General features: G+C 39.1%; 1 protein-coding gene across 4 annotated transcripts in view; it reads right to left on the reverse strand.

Annotated features, from left to right (window-relative positions):
- Positions 1-18,646, reverse strand: part of 5-HT2A (5-hydroxytryptamine receptor 2A) — a 36,980-nt gene extending 18,334 nt beyond the window's left edge. Inside the window, exons 1-4 of one of the 4 annotated variants that reach the window (XM_069119627.1) lie at positions 18,529-18,646; positions 17,161-17,582; positions 6,745-7,663; positions 6,323-6,614 (exon numbers count right to left, since the gene is read on the reverse strand). In XM_069119627.1, the coding sequence (XP_068975728.1) occupies positions 6,323-6,614; positions 6,745-7,104 (652 nt within the window). In that variant the 5' untranslated portion in view covers positions 7,105-7,663; positions 17,161-17,582; positions 18,529-18,646. Of the gene's footprint in view, positions 1-6,322; positions 6,615-6,744; positions 7,664-17,160 lie in introns of all 4 variants that reach the window. The other 3 variants (XM_069119625.1, XM_069119626.1, XM_069119624.1) reach the window with 3 other exon arrangements.
- Between the last annotated feature and the right edge of the window lie 42 nt (positions 18,647-18,688).

Genomic DNA, 18,688 nt, shown 5'->3' on the forward strand with positions numbered 1-18,688 from the left:
AGACATATAATTATATGTGACATGTGTGTATGCATGGATGCGCGAGCATCGAATCAATCGAATCATCCTGTACACCTGTTCCGCAGTGTTTCATGGTCACGATACAACGTTCAACCGGATGGATGCCAGATGCTGCGCGTCTTTATTTGAAAGTTCAACAAAGATGTTTTCCGTGGTTACACGAAGTGTTTATTTAATTTCTTAAAAGCCGCACCCTGTGCTAACAGCTCTGTTTGCAGTGCTTCGTTCTCGAATGAGATAATTCTGGAGGATTTATAAAGTAGAACCGATAGTCGAATTAATTTACAAAACGATTACAGTAGCTGTCGTTGTAAGTTTAAAATAGAGCGGGCTTCTTCATCGATGTTGGAATGCGTGTGATCTCGGAGAAACGAGCTTTGTATCTATTAACATTGACGCAAAAAACGAAAAGGAGTATGCAAGGTTTTCAAATGGAATTCACTTCGCGAAGAACTAGCGAACTAAATAATATCGTCGGCAGAGACAGTTTCAGGTCAGAAACAATACATAGGAAATGCACCGACGGAACTTTTTTCAAACTGGGTCATTTAATCATACGACGAACCTATCTAAACGGTCGGAACAAAATCTACATGTACACATTCGACCAAACACATTCCCAAACCCCACACAGTTTCGTGAATTTTAACGCGGTTGCAACTAACGGGTGAATTTGTCGCGCTGCAGAGGAACAGTTGGTAATGTCATTTTGTCATTTCGATGTATTACAATGTACCATTACTGCAGATAGATCATCGAGATTAATATCGTTTAAATTGTGATAAAATATATTTCGCTCGATGTTCAATGAGAGTTTTCAACAACACGAGAATTCTTTACCATGTTGATGCTGGTTTCCAGTTAAATTGATCAGAGAGTTCTAATTACGGTCAAGCATCAAACATCACATCTAGATGATGACAACCTAGCATCGAATATGTTCAGCGAGACCAAGCGACGTTCGTCCATCGTGAAATTTCATGCTAATACACTGCGACTCAAATTGCATCGCATAGGAACGTTGCTCATACGATTGCCGCGTTTAAGCAGAATTTCTGCAAGATAGGGACGATTCCACTATCTTTCAGTCATCGTTCCAGTTACCGATGGAAGAGAAATTCCAGCGAAAAGTCAAAACGTTGCTAACCAGAAGGATTCATCGTATAATAAATTTATCGCTTTAGCGATAATGCATCCTAGAAATAATTCGCATCGGTTGTATTTAACAAAATTCAAGAGAGTCGTAGTCGACGACAAAGTGACGTTAAAGGCAAAAATGACAAAGAATTAAACATTATATTTAATCAAATGCCGCCGCAGTCCGAGTATAGCCTGAGTATTCGAGGCCGCATAACCTGACGTTAGTAGAATGAGTATAGGGTGCTTAAAAGGGGCTAATATTCGTGCAGCCACATCGGGATTAATTAATCAACAAACTCAGAAATCACGCTGCGTTACCCAGCATATACAACCTCTTAACTTTTTGCCCTGATTTTTTCCCCTGTAATTAGAACCCAGAGGCGAAATTTCCTAACCCGGTTTTATTCGAGAAAAATCATATTACCCAGCGACATGTGGATAAACGCAGTGGATACGCGTATATGTGATAAAACGCGCGTTTAAGGCTCGCCTATTCGGCGGCCGGGAAAAATTGAAATAGCTTTTTTGCAGCGTGCCGCGTAATATGCGCGGCAAATAATGTAGCGGGGTTGTAGCTGCGAATTACCGGCAATAGAAAGCACTGCGGTCGAACACCATTTTCTCGGCCGAAATAATGTGAAAGAAGAGAAGCTGCCGTAATCGTGGAAATATAGGCGCGCGTACCTACTGCCCATTCGTAGAACATGCAGTTTGCGAAACAAGATTTATCGGCGCGTGAAATGTATATTCGTGGAAGATATCACAATTTATGAATTCGCAAGCGTGTGTTTATTTTAAAATTAAGATTAATTTCGTATCGATCGATCTAGCAGAAGAAATTTCGGCACAGAGTAAGTTCTTTTTGTCGATCGATAAATTATATTTATCTTATATAGAAATAAATTTAGCATTGGATCAAGGATAAAGGGCAACGGGTAATCGTAAGGGTAGCAAGACTTTTGGAATCTCTGAAAATGTCCGGATCTTTTCTTCCCGTTTCATTTAGTCGCTAAGGGGAGTTACGCTCACGTTTAACGGGGCGATCCAACATCGACTGACGGCTCGTTTCGAGGATTTCATTGAATCACAACCCGTGGACAGGTTTAATCAGCGTCAGCCTGGACGTTTCTCTGTTTCAGAATTCCTACGAATCACCAGTCGGGCTCTAACTATGGACGTTCTGTAAATCTGTTCTCGATGGCCACGCTACCACATATTGCTTCAAATCCACGGACTTGGCAACTTCGTCCTGTGAATGCTTGATTTTTCGCGTTCGATATGTTTGTTAGTTGGACGTAAGCTCGTGGATATAGTACTATAAATAGCAAAAACTGGGACTTTTCTGAAAGGACTTAAAATGATTGAAACTTGTGCCAGCTACTGTTTACGAACTAAGTCGTAAAGCATGGGAACTTTCGAAATCCAAATCGATGAAAATAACTTGGCGTGAAAAGATTTCGGAAATGTTTGACGCGCGAAAATATACTTTATTCTTGGAATTGCAGAAAATTATTGTAATAAGATAACTGCTCAAATAAAATATGGGAATACGATAAAAATATTTTTAATGAGAATTGGCTATTTTGTTGGATCAGATCCAAATAGATGAATCTGAATGATCGAACGGTTCGAGGGAATTTTACCTTCGCTGGCTAATCGTTGCGAATTTTATTTCCATTTATAACAAGCGCAAAAAATGATACGGCAAAGAATCGGCCAGCTGTCTACCTGTAAAAACGAAATATATCTCAATTGTGGCCGCCACCGTGGTCATTTTCACCATGGTTACCCCTTTTTTTGACAAGTCCATTTATCAAGTTCCCACGAACTTCCTCGAAATGCTGCGGAAACGATAAATACCGCGCGGGAATACGTCCGTGTTCCCGATAGCGCGCTGTTTTCCGCCACGGGCCGAGCATTCGCGTGTGCCTCGATAAGGATCAAGACCGAGATCGAAATCGTCTTGGTCAAATAGAGAACAAGTACAAAGAAAATTGGAGAAAACAAATTTTCCGGGATTTCGCTGGCACGATACCTGTGTTTGAACTTCCAAGCATCGAGTGTCTCGCTGTTTGTTCGGACCCTATGACATCTGTGTTATATTTAACGTAGAATAAACGAGAGAGTAGTTCGTGCTTTAATTTTCAGGCTACAGGAACGTTGAATATCGCTCAGAAAATGTTTCGTATTTTGCTTCGGATGAAAATGATCAAAAATCGCGTACGTTTCGTGTACGCTACATTTAATCTCGTTTTTCCAACTACCAGTAAAGAAAAACGTCTATCGTGTATATGTGTGGCATTTCGACGATCGTGTGATCGAGGTGTGTGCTTAATTGCGATTTATACGGCACTATAGTGAACCGAAGCACGTGATCCAAATTTTCAAGCAACATTTATCCTCGGTTTGGCCATTACGCTGTTTACAGAGCAATTCCACGATACCGTTTTATACCGGCGAACTGGAAAACTTTATGGGTCATCAACACGTTCACCAGATGGTAAACGATAATGGATGGTAATAGATGCTCAAGACCGTGTTACAACTATCTTGTTGGCATATCCGACTTGTTAACAAAGAAAGAAATATTAAGCTACTGCATGTACCGGATATTTTTTACTCGGAATTCCCTCAACATATGTGTAAAAAAATTAGACTCGTTCTTTTTCCCAATAAGCCTACCGATTGTACGAAACAACGAAACGATATATTTCGCGACACAGCGAGCCTCGTACATCTATGTATTCATTTTGACGTTTATCGTGCAACGGTTACCGAAGTTTTCGTCGTTTCTCATGAGTACAAATACCTTCGGGAAACGTATATCTGACGCGATATCCTGCTACTCCTCCAAGTAAATTTCTCGAACTGCGTTCCCTCGATAGATTTTCTCGTGGACTGCTTGAAATGTTTCGAAGTTACGTATCTTCTGAGAACCGCTTTACAATTGCTAGCACCGTGAAACTTTATAGATACTGTTTGGTTCGGAAAGAGAAATGGAATAGGTTGGCGTGGATGGTTGTTTTAGTGTGAAAAGCCGACATTTTCCGTCAACCTTGATCACCTGGTGCGATCCGTGGCGTGCGAACCGTGCCGCATATTCGTCTCTACATCTCGCATATCCTTTCTTCCGCGTATCGTCTCTCGTTTCTGTGAGTCTCTATCATCGTAGAGCACGCGATTCAGGCCGTGGATCGTGTTGCAAATGTAATCTGAGAGAGGCAGAATCCCGAGCGAGCAAGCGACGTACTGTAACGCGAGTTGTACCAGTCCGTTTTCCGCTTCCGTAACGGTGAGTGAATTTTCACAGTCGACTATATTCGCTGTTTCCTCAAGCTACGGAGAATAAGTTGCCGCGAGAATAAATTTCGGCGTTGTGTCACCGTTCGACTGGAAAAGCTTTTCTTTAAATCTCAAGACGTAGAAACGGAAGATTCTCTGACTATGATACGCTAATCTTCCTTAAACCTTTGCGCTTTGTTCGATTTAATCAGATTTCGTTCGTTAAAAGGGATGATTTTCACTGCCGACGAAGCTTCAATGCAAGGTAGAATTCTATGAATCAGAGAGTCGAATCGTTTGCATTTGTCGGATCGCAAAAGGACTTGGAGATTTAGAAAATCAAATTTTTCCCTTCGTCTTCTTCGTTCACAGTGTTAACTTCAGCGAGAATCATTCGTCAGCAGTTTGAAGATTTGAATTAGAACGCTGTCGAATACAGGCGTTCTTCCTTGTACGAAAAAGTCTCAGAAAAATCGAGCGCATAGTTTCTCCACGACTACGTGATTATCGAAAATAAATTTCTAAATTTCTAGAGCAGATATGTACTTGACACGCACACGGTTCAGCGATTTCTTTCGAGGAAAATGCCGAAAGTTCACAGACGCGTTGAATTTCTTCGTTGAGCTTCGCCCTCAATTTCCCCGTCGGCGACTCGAGTTATCGGTTTTCATCGCTTCGTAATCTTTTATTCTCGCTGGAACTTTCACGCTTTCTCGTAACCCGAAGAACTTTTGAATAGCCTGGAAAAACTGTTAAAACGTACCATAGATCCTGCGTGCTTCGTTAAGAACAATATTCAGCTAGTTTACTCCACTTGCTTGCGTTCTCGCGTCTATGCAGCGCGACTATTCAACTTTCGACGTGTTCTCCAGTTTTTTCGACGTTCCCGTTGTTTTTACTTCGTTGTTTCAAAATCGGGCATCACCTTCACTATGGCTGTGAACGAAACGAAACGTTCTGCGGGTAACGATAAAAGGGATCAAAAGCTCTGGAAGTGTATCGCGATTCGAAGAGTAAACGAAAAGAAAAGGACTGTAAGAAAGGCGATCAGAGTTGTTCAAGCTCGTTGACGAAATTGCACTGAAAGTATACTTTCCGATGCTTTGTTTCAACCGTGCTTCTCCTACTCGTAATTTGTCCGATTTTCTCACGAATCCTCGAAACGATTAAGGAAAGGTTCGAAACGATTCGATCGGAAGACAGTTCGTTAAATCTCTAAGGGAGCTTCGATCAATGGACACGCGCTAGGAATTCCTTGAATACTCTCTGTTTCAGACTTCCCACTGTTCGTTAAGTTAGCGTTTTAGGATACGGAAGAAATAGCTTTCTACGAACGAATAGTTTTACCTATTGCAATACGAAATTGCACAATAGATTCTACTCGGATGAGGGAAAAATGACAAGAAATTTTCCTGCTAATGGATCAACTAGTCTGGCCGCCGTAGAACTTCGCCAGGGCCCTAATTAGTTCGATTTAATCGACTGATCGCATTTCCTTTGTTTTCAGCAAGTTGGCACTGTTCCAAACCACCGTTAATGCTTTCCACTGTTCGAATTCGATTAGCGAGGGAAAATGGGAAATGGTACAATCGTGTACGATCTGGAGACTCAGAGCGTTTAAAATAAAACCACGATGGATATTCGTTTGACTATATTTCGAACTGCAAGATACGCTTCTTCGTTTCCAAAGGAAAATTTTTATTGTACAGTATTCACGTAATGTAAGGAAATACTGTAATTCCGTTGCTAAAGTCACGCTACTTAGAAATAGTTGTTTGGACATTCGTTGATATTTCGAGTTTCCGCGTATATTTCTGAACGAGATTCTACCGAGACAATAGAAATTCCCAGCGCTATGATATTTCGTGTAAAAACTTACCCAAGAATCCCGGGATCGCGCCTAAGGGCATTACGAACAGGCTAACGAGTAAATCGGCCACGGCGAGAGACAAAAGGAAGTAATTGGTGACATTGTGCAGTCTTCTGTCGAGTCCCACAGCCAGGCAGACCAATATGTTCCCCAAGCCACCCGCCACGATGAATACTGCAACGAAGAGAAAGCTCCAGTCGAAACGGCGGCCCCTCGTCGTCGAACTTAATTTTGTTCTGTGCGAACAAGAGATCGTCAGGTTGTCTGTCGTTACATTCTCCGCTGGCGTGCATTCCAAAATCTGTGAACGTAACAAAAGAAAGAGAAGAGTTATTGGAAAATTCACCGTCGAGAAATTTTTCGACTAACGGCACTCTTTCACCGGCAGTTTTATAGTCAAGTTAAATTTAAATCTCGTCTTGAATTTTCACCTGATCATCGAAATTCGTCTCATTGCAGTCTCTGAATTTCGGTAACCTGGACAAAAAGACACCCTCGATGCTTTCCAGGCCGCTGAGAACCAACGACACGTTCACATCGCAGTTGGAGTAATCGCACGGCTTACAGAACAGTGTCATCGATGACGTGAAGGTTCCCTTTTCCACGGTGCACATATGATCGAATTCTGATGAGCCAACCATACACTCCTCGATGCATCCAAGGAAGCTATCGTTACAAGGCAGCTGGTACAGCATCGCAGTTAAGTTGCTCGTCCAGGAGCTTGTCAGGTTTCCCTCCATGTCGTCGGCAAATTTTATCATCAGAGGGTTATCCCGTTGATCAGTGTACATTCGTGTTCTAACGTCATCGACCTGTCCTCTGACAAACGACAGATCACGTCTCACAGACACCGAGTCATCATTGAACTAGGGCACTTTGTCCACGAACGAGCAACGCCTCGCGATTCTCTTCACTCGCGATTCTCCGCTTTGTCTTCTATTCCGCATAATTACTCTTTCGAATCACGGCTCACCGTTCACCAGCGCTTCGAACGGTTACGAGACGAGATAAAACTGAGCCAGAATTTTACTGCGCCGATACCATACGCGCGTTACGTGTACATGAAAATTGGCGAAGGTTAGTGTGACACGTTTCGGAAAAGGCAGCCGTCCTTGGCGTTGCTTGCGAATCGAATTAGGACTAGGAAGCACGAAGGGGAGACGCGATCACGATGGTGGTGGACGTTTATTCGGGGGCAGCGGCGTCGGCAGAGTGGCGCTAGCGGGGAGGGCGATTTTCGTAGCTCAGTCAGTTTATGGATTCTTCAGATCTCGCTTTACGACCGGTTGCGCTACTTTGGCGTTCAGGGATCGTGCTGTAGGTTTTATTTGACCTGCTCCTTCGTCTTCTCTACCTAGAACAAATGATGACAGTTTCAAGCTCTCCCAGGGGGAATCGATTTATTGTTCACGGCATTATTAGCTGATGCTCGATCGCGTGTCCAACAACTCGCTTGCCCCGGGAAACCCAGCCGAATCTGTAAAAATGAAAAAGAGGAGAAAAAAAATATATTCGGCGAAGAAGAAAAATTGGATCGGAGTTGCTTCAACGGCAAAACCGAAATGGTTGTTTCCGACATTGATCCGTTGGGACCGAGAAGCCAACCTTTGTCGCTTCGGATAGTGGGAATGTTTTTAAATTGAATAGCCCTCGGTTTTTTATTTCCAAGGCCCTTCGATTGTTTTCCCGCCTCGTTCGAGGACGCATGGCATTTCAAGCGTTCCTGGCAATTTTATCCACTCCTTTAAAAGTTTCTATTTACCAGATTCGAATAAAAATATTGCAGGAATGCGTTAGTTGAGACATAAGGAACGATCGCTAAATTAGTGATCGTGGCAAGAAGAGAATATTGTCTCAAGCAGGAATAGCAGACGACAAAAGGCGACGTATAATCGATCGATTATTTTTTCACGGATTTCGTCGAGATGTTCAAGTCATTCTCGATGGTACAAGTAGAATATTTATTGGAGATTACAACATACAAACCGGTAGCTTCGGAAACCGATGGAAACGTAGAATAGAAACAAACGCGAAAGGCTGCTAGAAAAATGCACGGGCACGAAGTATTTTTTTTTGTGTGTTATATAAACGACAAATTTTTATTCAGGGAGCAACGTGGCGAAGATTGAAGCGGATATAATAATATTGCATCGATCAGAAATAAGGCGAGCTTAAGGTGACATCGGTGTCGATATGTATCTTGGCTAAATCCGCTCTATAAATCATGCTCGCGGAGGGATGGTGATACGCGACAATACGCCGCCCCATTTATGGATTTCGTTAAACCGTCGCTGGATGTACCAAGAAGATATTGTTTTTTTTTATGCGTTTATCTTCATCGACACTGCATCGATCCTCGTATCCGTGTAATTCGGCGAGTCAACTTTCTTTGGAAGAAATGGATCCAACCATTTTTTCTTCGATTTTAAAACGAACGAAGGGATGACAATGTATAAATAATTTCCTTTTTAAATGAGAAAAGTTTCGAAGTTGAATTACACAATATTGCGTACTGAGCTTCAATATTTGCTACTGGAAAATCATATATGTACAATCTATAAGAGTAAATACGGAGTTTAATTTTCTACATTTCAACTAAAGCCGTGTCTTCTTCGCGAACTTCGGAATTATTAGCGACGAATTTAGCCTCTTAGTTATGACGTGTAAACAGTTTCTAATTAACATAAGTTGTAATATTCGCTTAAGGGTTGTAATAATCGCTCGCGAGCAATCCAAGCTCGAGAAACGACTCGAACTTCTCACACAATGCATTTCTTGCTCGTTTCCTGAAACGAGTTAATGTCAATAAGTCAAGGTACAATCCTGCGCGAGGCAAAAATACAGAATTCCAATCAACGAATATGTATCAGTAAAAAATAGAATATGTTTAAACCTTCTTCTAATTTGCGTTTTATGCTGGAAGAATTTACTACGATAGCATAACTACCGTGGAAAGTCGACTAATACGACCTTCTTTTATTCTTTGAAATATCTTGTCATGGTTTTAAAACATCCCATATATGAAGTTTAATAACGATAGATGTGGAACATGATGAAGTGCAACCCCTGCCTCTGTCATAAATAGCCCCTTCCTGAAAACCGTAACGCTTTACGGAGGAACACGTAATTGAAAATGATGCGAGGAATTTTTATTAAAACCGCAGTTGAATTCTGAGAAAAGAATTTACGAAAATATGTTTCCAAATATGATTTGAGATGATAAAGCAAGAGCATCGTACAAGATTTTAAGCTTGTGCGTAATTCAGTGTGAGTGTGTTGGAGCAAATTTTACGCGATTTTAAAGCGTTTATTACGAAGAAATAACGTTTAAGATCGAGCCTGGAGAGCGAGGATTTTGAAAAATTCTTAACTCGCGTTAATCTTGAAAAGACATATTTAACGTCACGTGTTTTAACATCATAAATTACCAAACGATTTATCTTTTACTTCACCCTCTTCCATTTACGAATTCACTGGTGATACGAAGATATGACATTTGGTCTCGTTTACGTAACTCTAATTATACAAATTCCAATCGTTTTTATATCTAACACGTAACCATCAACGTCTCCGGCCAGACATTACACCTCTCATGAAATATTTTTTCCAGGAATACATCTCGTTAATCAAAGTGTGAATCATAGAAGCTCGTAGATCATATTCTGTACGGATCATTTCTTTTCGCGTTTCACTCGTGCTCCATTGAGAACGGATGCTCTAAATATCAAGAGTCATGCCTCTTTGACGACGGCTCATTTCTCAAATATCAGTCGCGATATTTCAACTTGGTACTTGAGAAAATGTCTCGGTAACGACGGAAAGTTGCTTTGTTTGTAGAGAAGACTGGTTTCGCGAGCTCGCGGTTCATTTCACACAGTACCTTAGCAAGATAGTGGTCGTCTTGATTGAATCAACGATTTCCTACAAAGTTTTCTCGTTTCGCGGAAAGTTCCTTTCTCATTTTTGTATGTTATTGGCCGCTACAATTTTTCTATTGTCCGAGCAATCGATTAATTTTACGGATACAAAACGAAGATATAAAAATTGGAAAAACTAATCAAAGTACGAAACGTAAGCTTTAAGCCAAGGATCTCTTGAAATTCTGTATCGAAGAAGCTGTTTCGTTCCTCTTCCGCTTTCCTCGGTATTCCTGACACTTAAAATCACCGTTTTCCTATTAATGATACGACACGGTAGCAACGAATGCCTTGATTAGATCCCCAAATTCTCCGAAAATCTATTCGTCGAAATCTCCTCGTTAAAGATTGATCGTGCAATATCGTGTAATCTCGACGAAAATATCGTCTCAGCTCTCTATTTCTTCGTTCTTATTTCATTTAAAAGCTTCTTTTTATCGAGGGCGATGCTTCCTTTTAGCTGTCTCCAAGAAAAGACACAAGCATAAATTACACATCGGCGTAATCCTACCCTTATTGATGCTTCGCCATGGGAACCTTTATGAAACGCTCCTTTGTTCCTTCATCCGAGTGATTGACAAAGCTTTATCCCCGAATTTAACACGAGCCATTGTCTCGTAAACATCATTCGGAACAACAAAAGTTGTGTGTTTGTAGTCGGAAGGTCTCTTTTAATGAACACTGCTAATTTCAGTGGCAATAATTAAGAAATTTGACAATGCAAGATGATGAAATGGAATATATATATATAAATGCTAATTAAAAAGACAATAAAATAATATCGGGCAACAAGATGTATTCTTATTATCACTTCTAATTATCCCTTCGAGAATTTACGAAAAGTATTTGACTGATTATCGACTCTTCGGCTTTCTTTTTTAGGCAAATAAATTCTTTGATCTTCTCCTTAGCGGTGCAAACAACAGGAGTGGGAAACAACCGCCTTTTTATTTCTTTGATCCTGTTCGAGTTGGCATTTTTAGTTACTGTTAATCAAGACGTCTAATTAGAAGTGCTTTGTTTCGAATGTAAAGTTTTCTGAATAGGCAAATTGGAGATTGATTATATCGAGATTGAAATCTTTTATCCTTCAGCCCGAGGAAAAATATATATTTCGACATTTATCGGTCAAAGGGTCGTTATTTTTTTCATTTTTAATATAATAATATTCGTTATATTTATTTCGTTATGATACTCTCTAATTTTTGTATATTTAATACGATAAGAATCACCGAATGAAAAGCATATATTAACATAGTATTAATTCAATTAAATGAGTTTCCAGAGTTATTAAAGGTAGCAATTTTTCCCTCTCCTTTCGCAAAATCCTCTATTCAGCCTCCATTCACTGTATCACCTGTTCATTTCGCTCCGCAAATTAGTATCTGTTGCGTCCTCCAGCAATTAATGCGATCAGATTCTGTGGAAATCAGCTGGGAATCAGAACCTATCTGTTTCACGCTTAAGTTGCGTTTCTAATTGTGAACAGCACGATCGATGTTGAAAACCATAACCAAACTAAAGTAGAAATATCAAAGTAACCGTATCGATGAAAGTTCCATTCATCGATATATTCGACCACCAAAATTTTTCATTTTTTCCAATAATCCTGCCACACAATTTCATCCTCTCTAAAGAACATTTAAACACATATTCCATTCTAAACCGACGAATGCATTTGAATCGTGGATTACTCTCGAGGAACGAGGAACAGGCACGAACAATGCATCGACGAACTATAGTTCTTCCGCAATGGCGCAAACACGCGAGTTTCTGAAATTTCCGTGCGGTTAGAACATTAGCTGGGTTATCAATTCTCGTTAAAATATACAGACGCGTGAAATCGTCAGGCATATGGGGCGTAAAAACACCGCGTCGCGCTAATGAAATCGACGAATTCGCCGTTAGCAAAATCTCTGCATTAGAGTCTATCTGCCACGCGTTAATATCGAGCACCGATAAATCGCTGAGGCATATCGACGCGTTGTCATTAATTTGTACGTTAACGGAATGGTCAGCGGGAACCTCGTTCGACGCCATGCCCAGTCAGTGAAATCAATTAAACGGTGTACGGCGTTGAGTTGGAAAATTTGGTGAAATATTGTTGCCATTGGTATACGATAAAATCAAATGTGAAGAAAGAAAAATAATAGCGAGGCAAGTGCTGTAACCTTTTAGAGCAATCAAAACCAGAAAGATAATTCTACACAGACATTTTGAGATATAGCAATGCGTAAATATAATTACCTGAGAATTTAATAATACAGCCACAAATATACTAGATACATAATACGAAATATAATACGAAAAGGAAAGCAAATAGTCAAATACGTATAAGAATTATAGAAACGAGAAGATTCAGCTTTCTCGATAGAGATGCGAAGAAACATGTTGAAAATCCTGAAATAGTTTGCCAAATGAAACAACATTTTATCGCTGATTCCGTTCAAAGCCAGAAGAATCACAGCGGAGGAACGATTTCAATTGTACGAGCATCGTCGTTCGCCTTACTGATAGCAAAAGGATACATCGTGTTCCCTTTCCTTTAGTTATTCTCTCTACATTCACACCATTTTTCACTTGCATATATAGTTCGAGACAAACGTCGCGAGAATTACGGTCTGCTACGACGACAAATTGTTCTAGCTTGTAGGAAAAGCATGTCCAAAGGTAGAAAATCCTAAAAAATTTATACGCTCAAAGCCTCACGGATAGTCAACTAGAGACGTCGTCTCTCGTAGGAATATTTTTTATTTTCTATGTTATCGTATGTTTAATAATTCCTTAATAAGTTTCTCATTCGATCAGTAAGCAGAGTTAAACGCTAATATCCCTAGAAAAAGGATTCGCCAACTTTAACGGACTAGTTCAACGATTGCAATTTCCCAGCGATACACTTTGAGTTTTCCCGACTAGGACCCATGAAGCGTTCTTAAACGTCTCATCTTGGAAATTTCTAATTATGAAACGCGTTTCAAGTTGCCCGCCTCGTAAACGTTTCTCGCGGAGCAGCTCGCACATCGTGTTTAATTACCTTTGTAATTATCGCGGCGACGAATATAGACGTAAACAAGATTCCCAATTTTGCAAAAACATTTGTCAATTCGTTCGGCGCGATAAACTCGAGATAGTACGCGTTATGATTCCCTGTATCCAATTGTGAGAATTCCCGATGTTATTACTTTACTGTCAGACGTCGCGCAGACGAGTGCCTGAAACTTGCTCGTACGATCATCTCCACCGGTTAAAATTTTGATTAATTCTATAAGATCGTGACGAAAGGAGAAATAACATTAGGAAAGGTAACATTTGGAAACAATGGTGAAATAAGTAGCAGACGTTTGTTCGAATAGAATGAACAGTGTTTAAAACTGAAGATAAAATCATGATTAATGACAACAAGGATCCCAACATGTCTTTATAATAGCTCGAAGGTTTGTAAAAATCATGCGATATTTCTTAAAGATCGATTGCGATTGTAAATTAAATTGTATTATACCATAGGAAAATTGTCAGCTGTTTCTCGAAAATACTGGCTGTTAAAAGGGAAATATTTAGCGAAGATTTTCATAACTCTACACGAGCGAAGAAAAGGATCGCAAAGTGATTGAAAACGAGATGAATCGTGGTAGATCTAGAAAAATGCAGGCTTGTGAATAGACGCGCTATCACGGGCAAAGTGCATCGGCCGTTCTGTGTCAGTGCTGTATGTAGGGGGCAAAGCTTGAATTTAGCTGATTGGACATCGACCGATGGGAACGAGATACGGATGTAATTTGTTAACGGGACTACATGGAAAATAATACGACTCGATAACGAGATATGATACACATCAGAGCAGGTTACTAAGGCCAATGACAGCGTTTCGTGTCACGATGGATTATTCTGTTCCTGCCTCCTATCTCTTCCTATTCATTTATCGGGTATTTATCCTTTTTAACTAGCACCAATGTGACAACTAAACACGGTACACGCATTTGTAGAATTGTTGGAAAACTGAAATAAACAGAATATAGCGAAACGATGGGAAATATGGTAACGGTGCTGGAGCTTACATTTTAGATGTAATTCAAAGAATAAATTTCAGTTTAAATTTGCAAATTTACCAGCTATTTATAGAAAGTCACTCGACTCGTGTACTCTGTTCCTAATACGTGAATGTATTTGTTAAGTTCCTTCGCGCAATCTCTTTGAAAAATTAAATGCTCGTTAATTAAGTTCTATGTTTTAACAAGATAAAGGTCACTCGACTCGTACTAAACATAAGGCAATTCTTTTTCCTCTGCTTTTTTATCGTTACTATTCGATTTTAACTGACATACCATGCCAATCTGCATATTCATTCGGAACCTTTTTAGAAACCCAAATCGAGCGAATCGAGTTTGAGATACTTTAAGTAATCAATACGAAGCAAAACATTTGTAGATCTCGCTATCGCTATACAAAGAATCGTCCTTTCTTCGTTTCACCGGAGAAGAAAATTCATTTTGAAATTTATTCATCTATACAATGCTAAAAGAACAATAAATGAAACACTAGCCAGGGGTGAAATACGAAGATTGGATAAAAACGAGAAAAGAATGTCTATGGAAATATCGGATTTCAACGCTAATAGTTAACAAACTTCAAAACGGAGTAAACTCATGAACAAACAAATTGTTACATTTGTTATCAATGTCACTGTTTTATTTCAGCACTTCTAGTTTATCAAAACGTCATTAGTCACGACGTTTCATTTAATTATATAGATAATTAGCCATGACAATTAATGTGAATGGAAACTGTAGACAATTAATTGTCTGTTTTATGGATTCAAAGTTGTTGCACGTCGAAATCTGTGACTTTACGGACAATTTTATCCACAATTTTATGAGGTGTACGTGAAGCGCTGTGGAAAGATCTCTCTCATGTTAGCAAAAATTTCCCAGCACAGAGAGTTACGCTATATTCGGATCGTGAATATAAAGTTCTGGATAAAATTAATGCATGCTGCTTGACAAAATTATAGTCCGTTAAATATATTTCTAAACTGGTAAGAAACATCGACGAGAAGAAGGTATTTCTATTATCTCCTGCCATTATTTGTATTTGAAAAATACTCTTTAGAAAATACCTATACGTTTTAGTTTTGAAGAATGAAACTCACTGTATGTTAGAGAGAAAAACTGATAGTTTTTATCTTATTATAATAAAAGATTTGCTGGTATGTAAAACTCGACGGGAAATGAAAATTATCTTTGCTGGGACACTAACATCCAAGAGATATGATGCAATTTTATGAAGCGCGCTTAATAGAATTCAGTTAAATTTTTTACGCTGCAACGAAAAAGGAATTAAGCTATATGGCTACCACTTTTGTAGAAATTTATTTGCTTTTTCACACAATCCTGATTTCAGCAACTGTGGAAGTAAAGAATGTACGAGAAAAGCAGGAATCAAGAAGCTGATGTAAAACACATTTCGCTAAAAACAGATTCTATCAAAACGTCAATCACCGATCGCATAGTGATATTTTACGAGCAGAGATGGCACGGTGAACCTCGTTCAGACTTTCGATACGCTTTCGCGGCCCGTGCAGCAATAACGTTATTGGAAACGAATAAAAAACTACATATTTCGTTTTTAAAACCTCACTCTTTTCAGAGATGATAAACCATGTGGCGCATAAAGATGGACAAAACGGCGATAATTTATCGATAGAAAATGTATCGACTAACGATCGTTAAATTGTATATGTTTACGCGATTTCATATTTTTAAATAGATATACAAATAATAGACAAATCGAATACAAGTAGGTTGGAGGAACTACAAATCATAGAGACTGAATTATCATTTCTATTAAAAAAACACACCTATATTTCTATATTTTATTCTGACAAGAAGCCAATCTTTTCGTAGATTTTTATTTTATTGTTTAAGAAACGATAGCTAAAGTTGAATTCGACTTTTACACCGGGGAAATATATCTTTTATCCGAGGGAGATTTTAATGAAACTTTTATTAAAGGAGATCCCCCATAAAGAAATTTATAATGAAACGCCTCTGGTAACGGGGCCTAAAACTACGTTTTCGTAAAATTACTAGAGTAACATACAAGATTTAGTACTATGCTTTTCCATCGATAACAAGAGAACAAAAAAGAAATAAACGACGGGATGGTATAAATTGCTTGTACTTCCGAGCCAGATTAGGTTATAAAGGGGCAACAGATTCGTTTTCGCGGTGCTGCACTTCGTTATGATCGAATCTGCATCCCATTATAGGACGATGAATAGAAAGATATTTTAGTCTAGGCATAGATAAGGCCGAATTTCAATCGTGATTTAGAATTAATTGAATTTCTTCGTACACCAATAGAGTCCTACATTTAACGATAATGTATCAGCACACTCTTCTCCACACTATATTATGTGAATTACAAATAAAAATAATAAAATAAAATGTATTATTCATTTTACTCGAACATTACCGCGTTCAATTTAGCCATCCTGGTTTAAAGAATACTTCTAATTTGAAGATATTTCTGAACACGAATGTACCAGGTTAATTCTTGACCAAACGCGAACAAATCCTATTTTCTGGAAAATGAAACCTTAAACGAACAAATTTTATTCTTCACTTTTTATTCATTTTTGTATGTAAAATAATCTCCTGTTGATTGCTTGTTCGTGTCCAACCGAGTATTAGCCAAATTCGCATATACATACTAAGCAAATTTTCAGGCTACATTTTTCCCTGAAAATGGAACATTTTATGAAGAATTTTATTCTCTATTTTCGATTCATCGTTTATTCCATAATTTCGGAATCACCTTATATACAGAAAGGCACAGGAAAAGTCAATGTGAAATACGGAAAGAAGGAACACACGGCTTCCCGCTGCATAATTTCAAATTATCCTAACCTGAAACATTTGATAGACAATTTACCTACATTTTTTGGCAAGTTCTTTACAATTCTCGTCTCCAGTTCTTCAGTTTCCTTCTTGCTCATGTTCTCTTTCGTCATGGCACAATTCTTCGTTCACAATATCATACTTTTCTTCGATCTTTTCACTGCACCAACGGAGATTCGAACGTCAATGTTACTCATGGTATTCACAGCACTGGGAAATCACCGCGAGATTCTTTAACCGAATCGAACGATACCCGATAATCGATATATTGAAGCGATTTGTACGACAATTACGCCTCGTGTCCAACATCAGGCAGTTAGCGTTCGGAACTGGAGGTGGCACGACGTCGTCTTAAATTTCAAATTGGTAAAGGTCCAACTAATAAAATCGACAGTCGAACCGTTTTCGTTTTATCATAGAGAAAAGCGTGGTCGAATCCTCGACCAAGATATGAATCTGTGAGTGAAATCGTCGAATGGTTTCATTAAGAATCAAGTGGGTTATCGTGAGTGTTCAAGTGGCGACCGATCGTTGCAAGTTTAACTCCAACATATCAAATTCTAGAACTTCGAAGTTTTCTACAAAAACAAACGAAATCGCGGATGTAACATACACGTATTCATAGAAACTATTTATTCATTAACAGTTCGAATTATTTGACTAAAGTATCAGTTTTAACGCATGTAGTTCGTTATTGCCTATTCGCGCGTGAAGTTGTGCCGCGAGATGTCGTCGCAGTACCTTCCATCTTTCGATCTTTTTAATGGATTCAAATTACGCGTTTCTTTTCCTCTCGTGCGAGTCACGCGGATTCTGTGGCCACGCTGTGTTTACAAGTAATCTAGAATCTAGAACGATCAGTGAGAATCTGAAATCCTATCCCGTTTTGCTTGGAACTGGTTCTCGCCGGTATGCAGGTAATTTCGAAAACGATTCCTCTTCGTCTCGTATAACGATATTTCTCGATTATTATTCGTTGGTTACTCGTGCTCTCGTGTATAACCTTATAAGAGAAACTACTCGTAGATTAAGATTTAGAACGGCATAAAGGATCAAACAAATGGCGATCTCGTAGCTTCTAAAACTATTTCAAAAGCCGAGATCAGTTTCCTTGAGTTCCCATTTCTGAGAAATAAGGATCGTTTCTCGAAACACGAATATTTTCGAAAGGAAATGGGAGATGGGAACGCGGAGACTCGTCATTAAACTTTCGCGACTTAAACCCCGAAATTACAAATTGATTCAAATTTCTCACACAGTCGTATCAATTTCCTTAAATGATACACGTTTTAAAAATCTTGGAAGAATTTTTTTGTGATTTTGAATCGACGATTGGCATAAATCAGTTCACTTTGAAGAACGTAACTATATATAAATTAAACGAACACGGAACAATAGTTACTTGGTGCATTCCTACAGTCACAGAGTCGACGAGAATTAATTTATATCGGTTATAATATTTTTGATAGGGTTACTGTCAAAATATGTATATTCTTCCAGACACGCATCCTCGAGGTTTGGCCGCGTGGATCATACTGAAGGCGCGACGACTCGGTAGAGGT

This window comes from Bombus flavifrons, chromosome 9 (assembly GCF_040668555.2).
Source record: "Bombus flavifrons isolate JBK064 chromosome 9, iyBomFlav1_principal, whole genome shotgun sequence".
NCBI classification, from domain to species: domain Eukaryota; kingdom Metazoa; phylum Arthropoda; class Insecta; order Hymenoptera; family Apidae; genus Bombus; species Bombus flavifrons.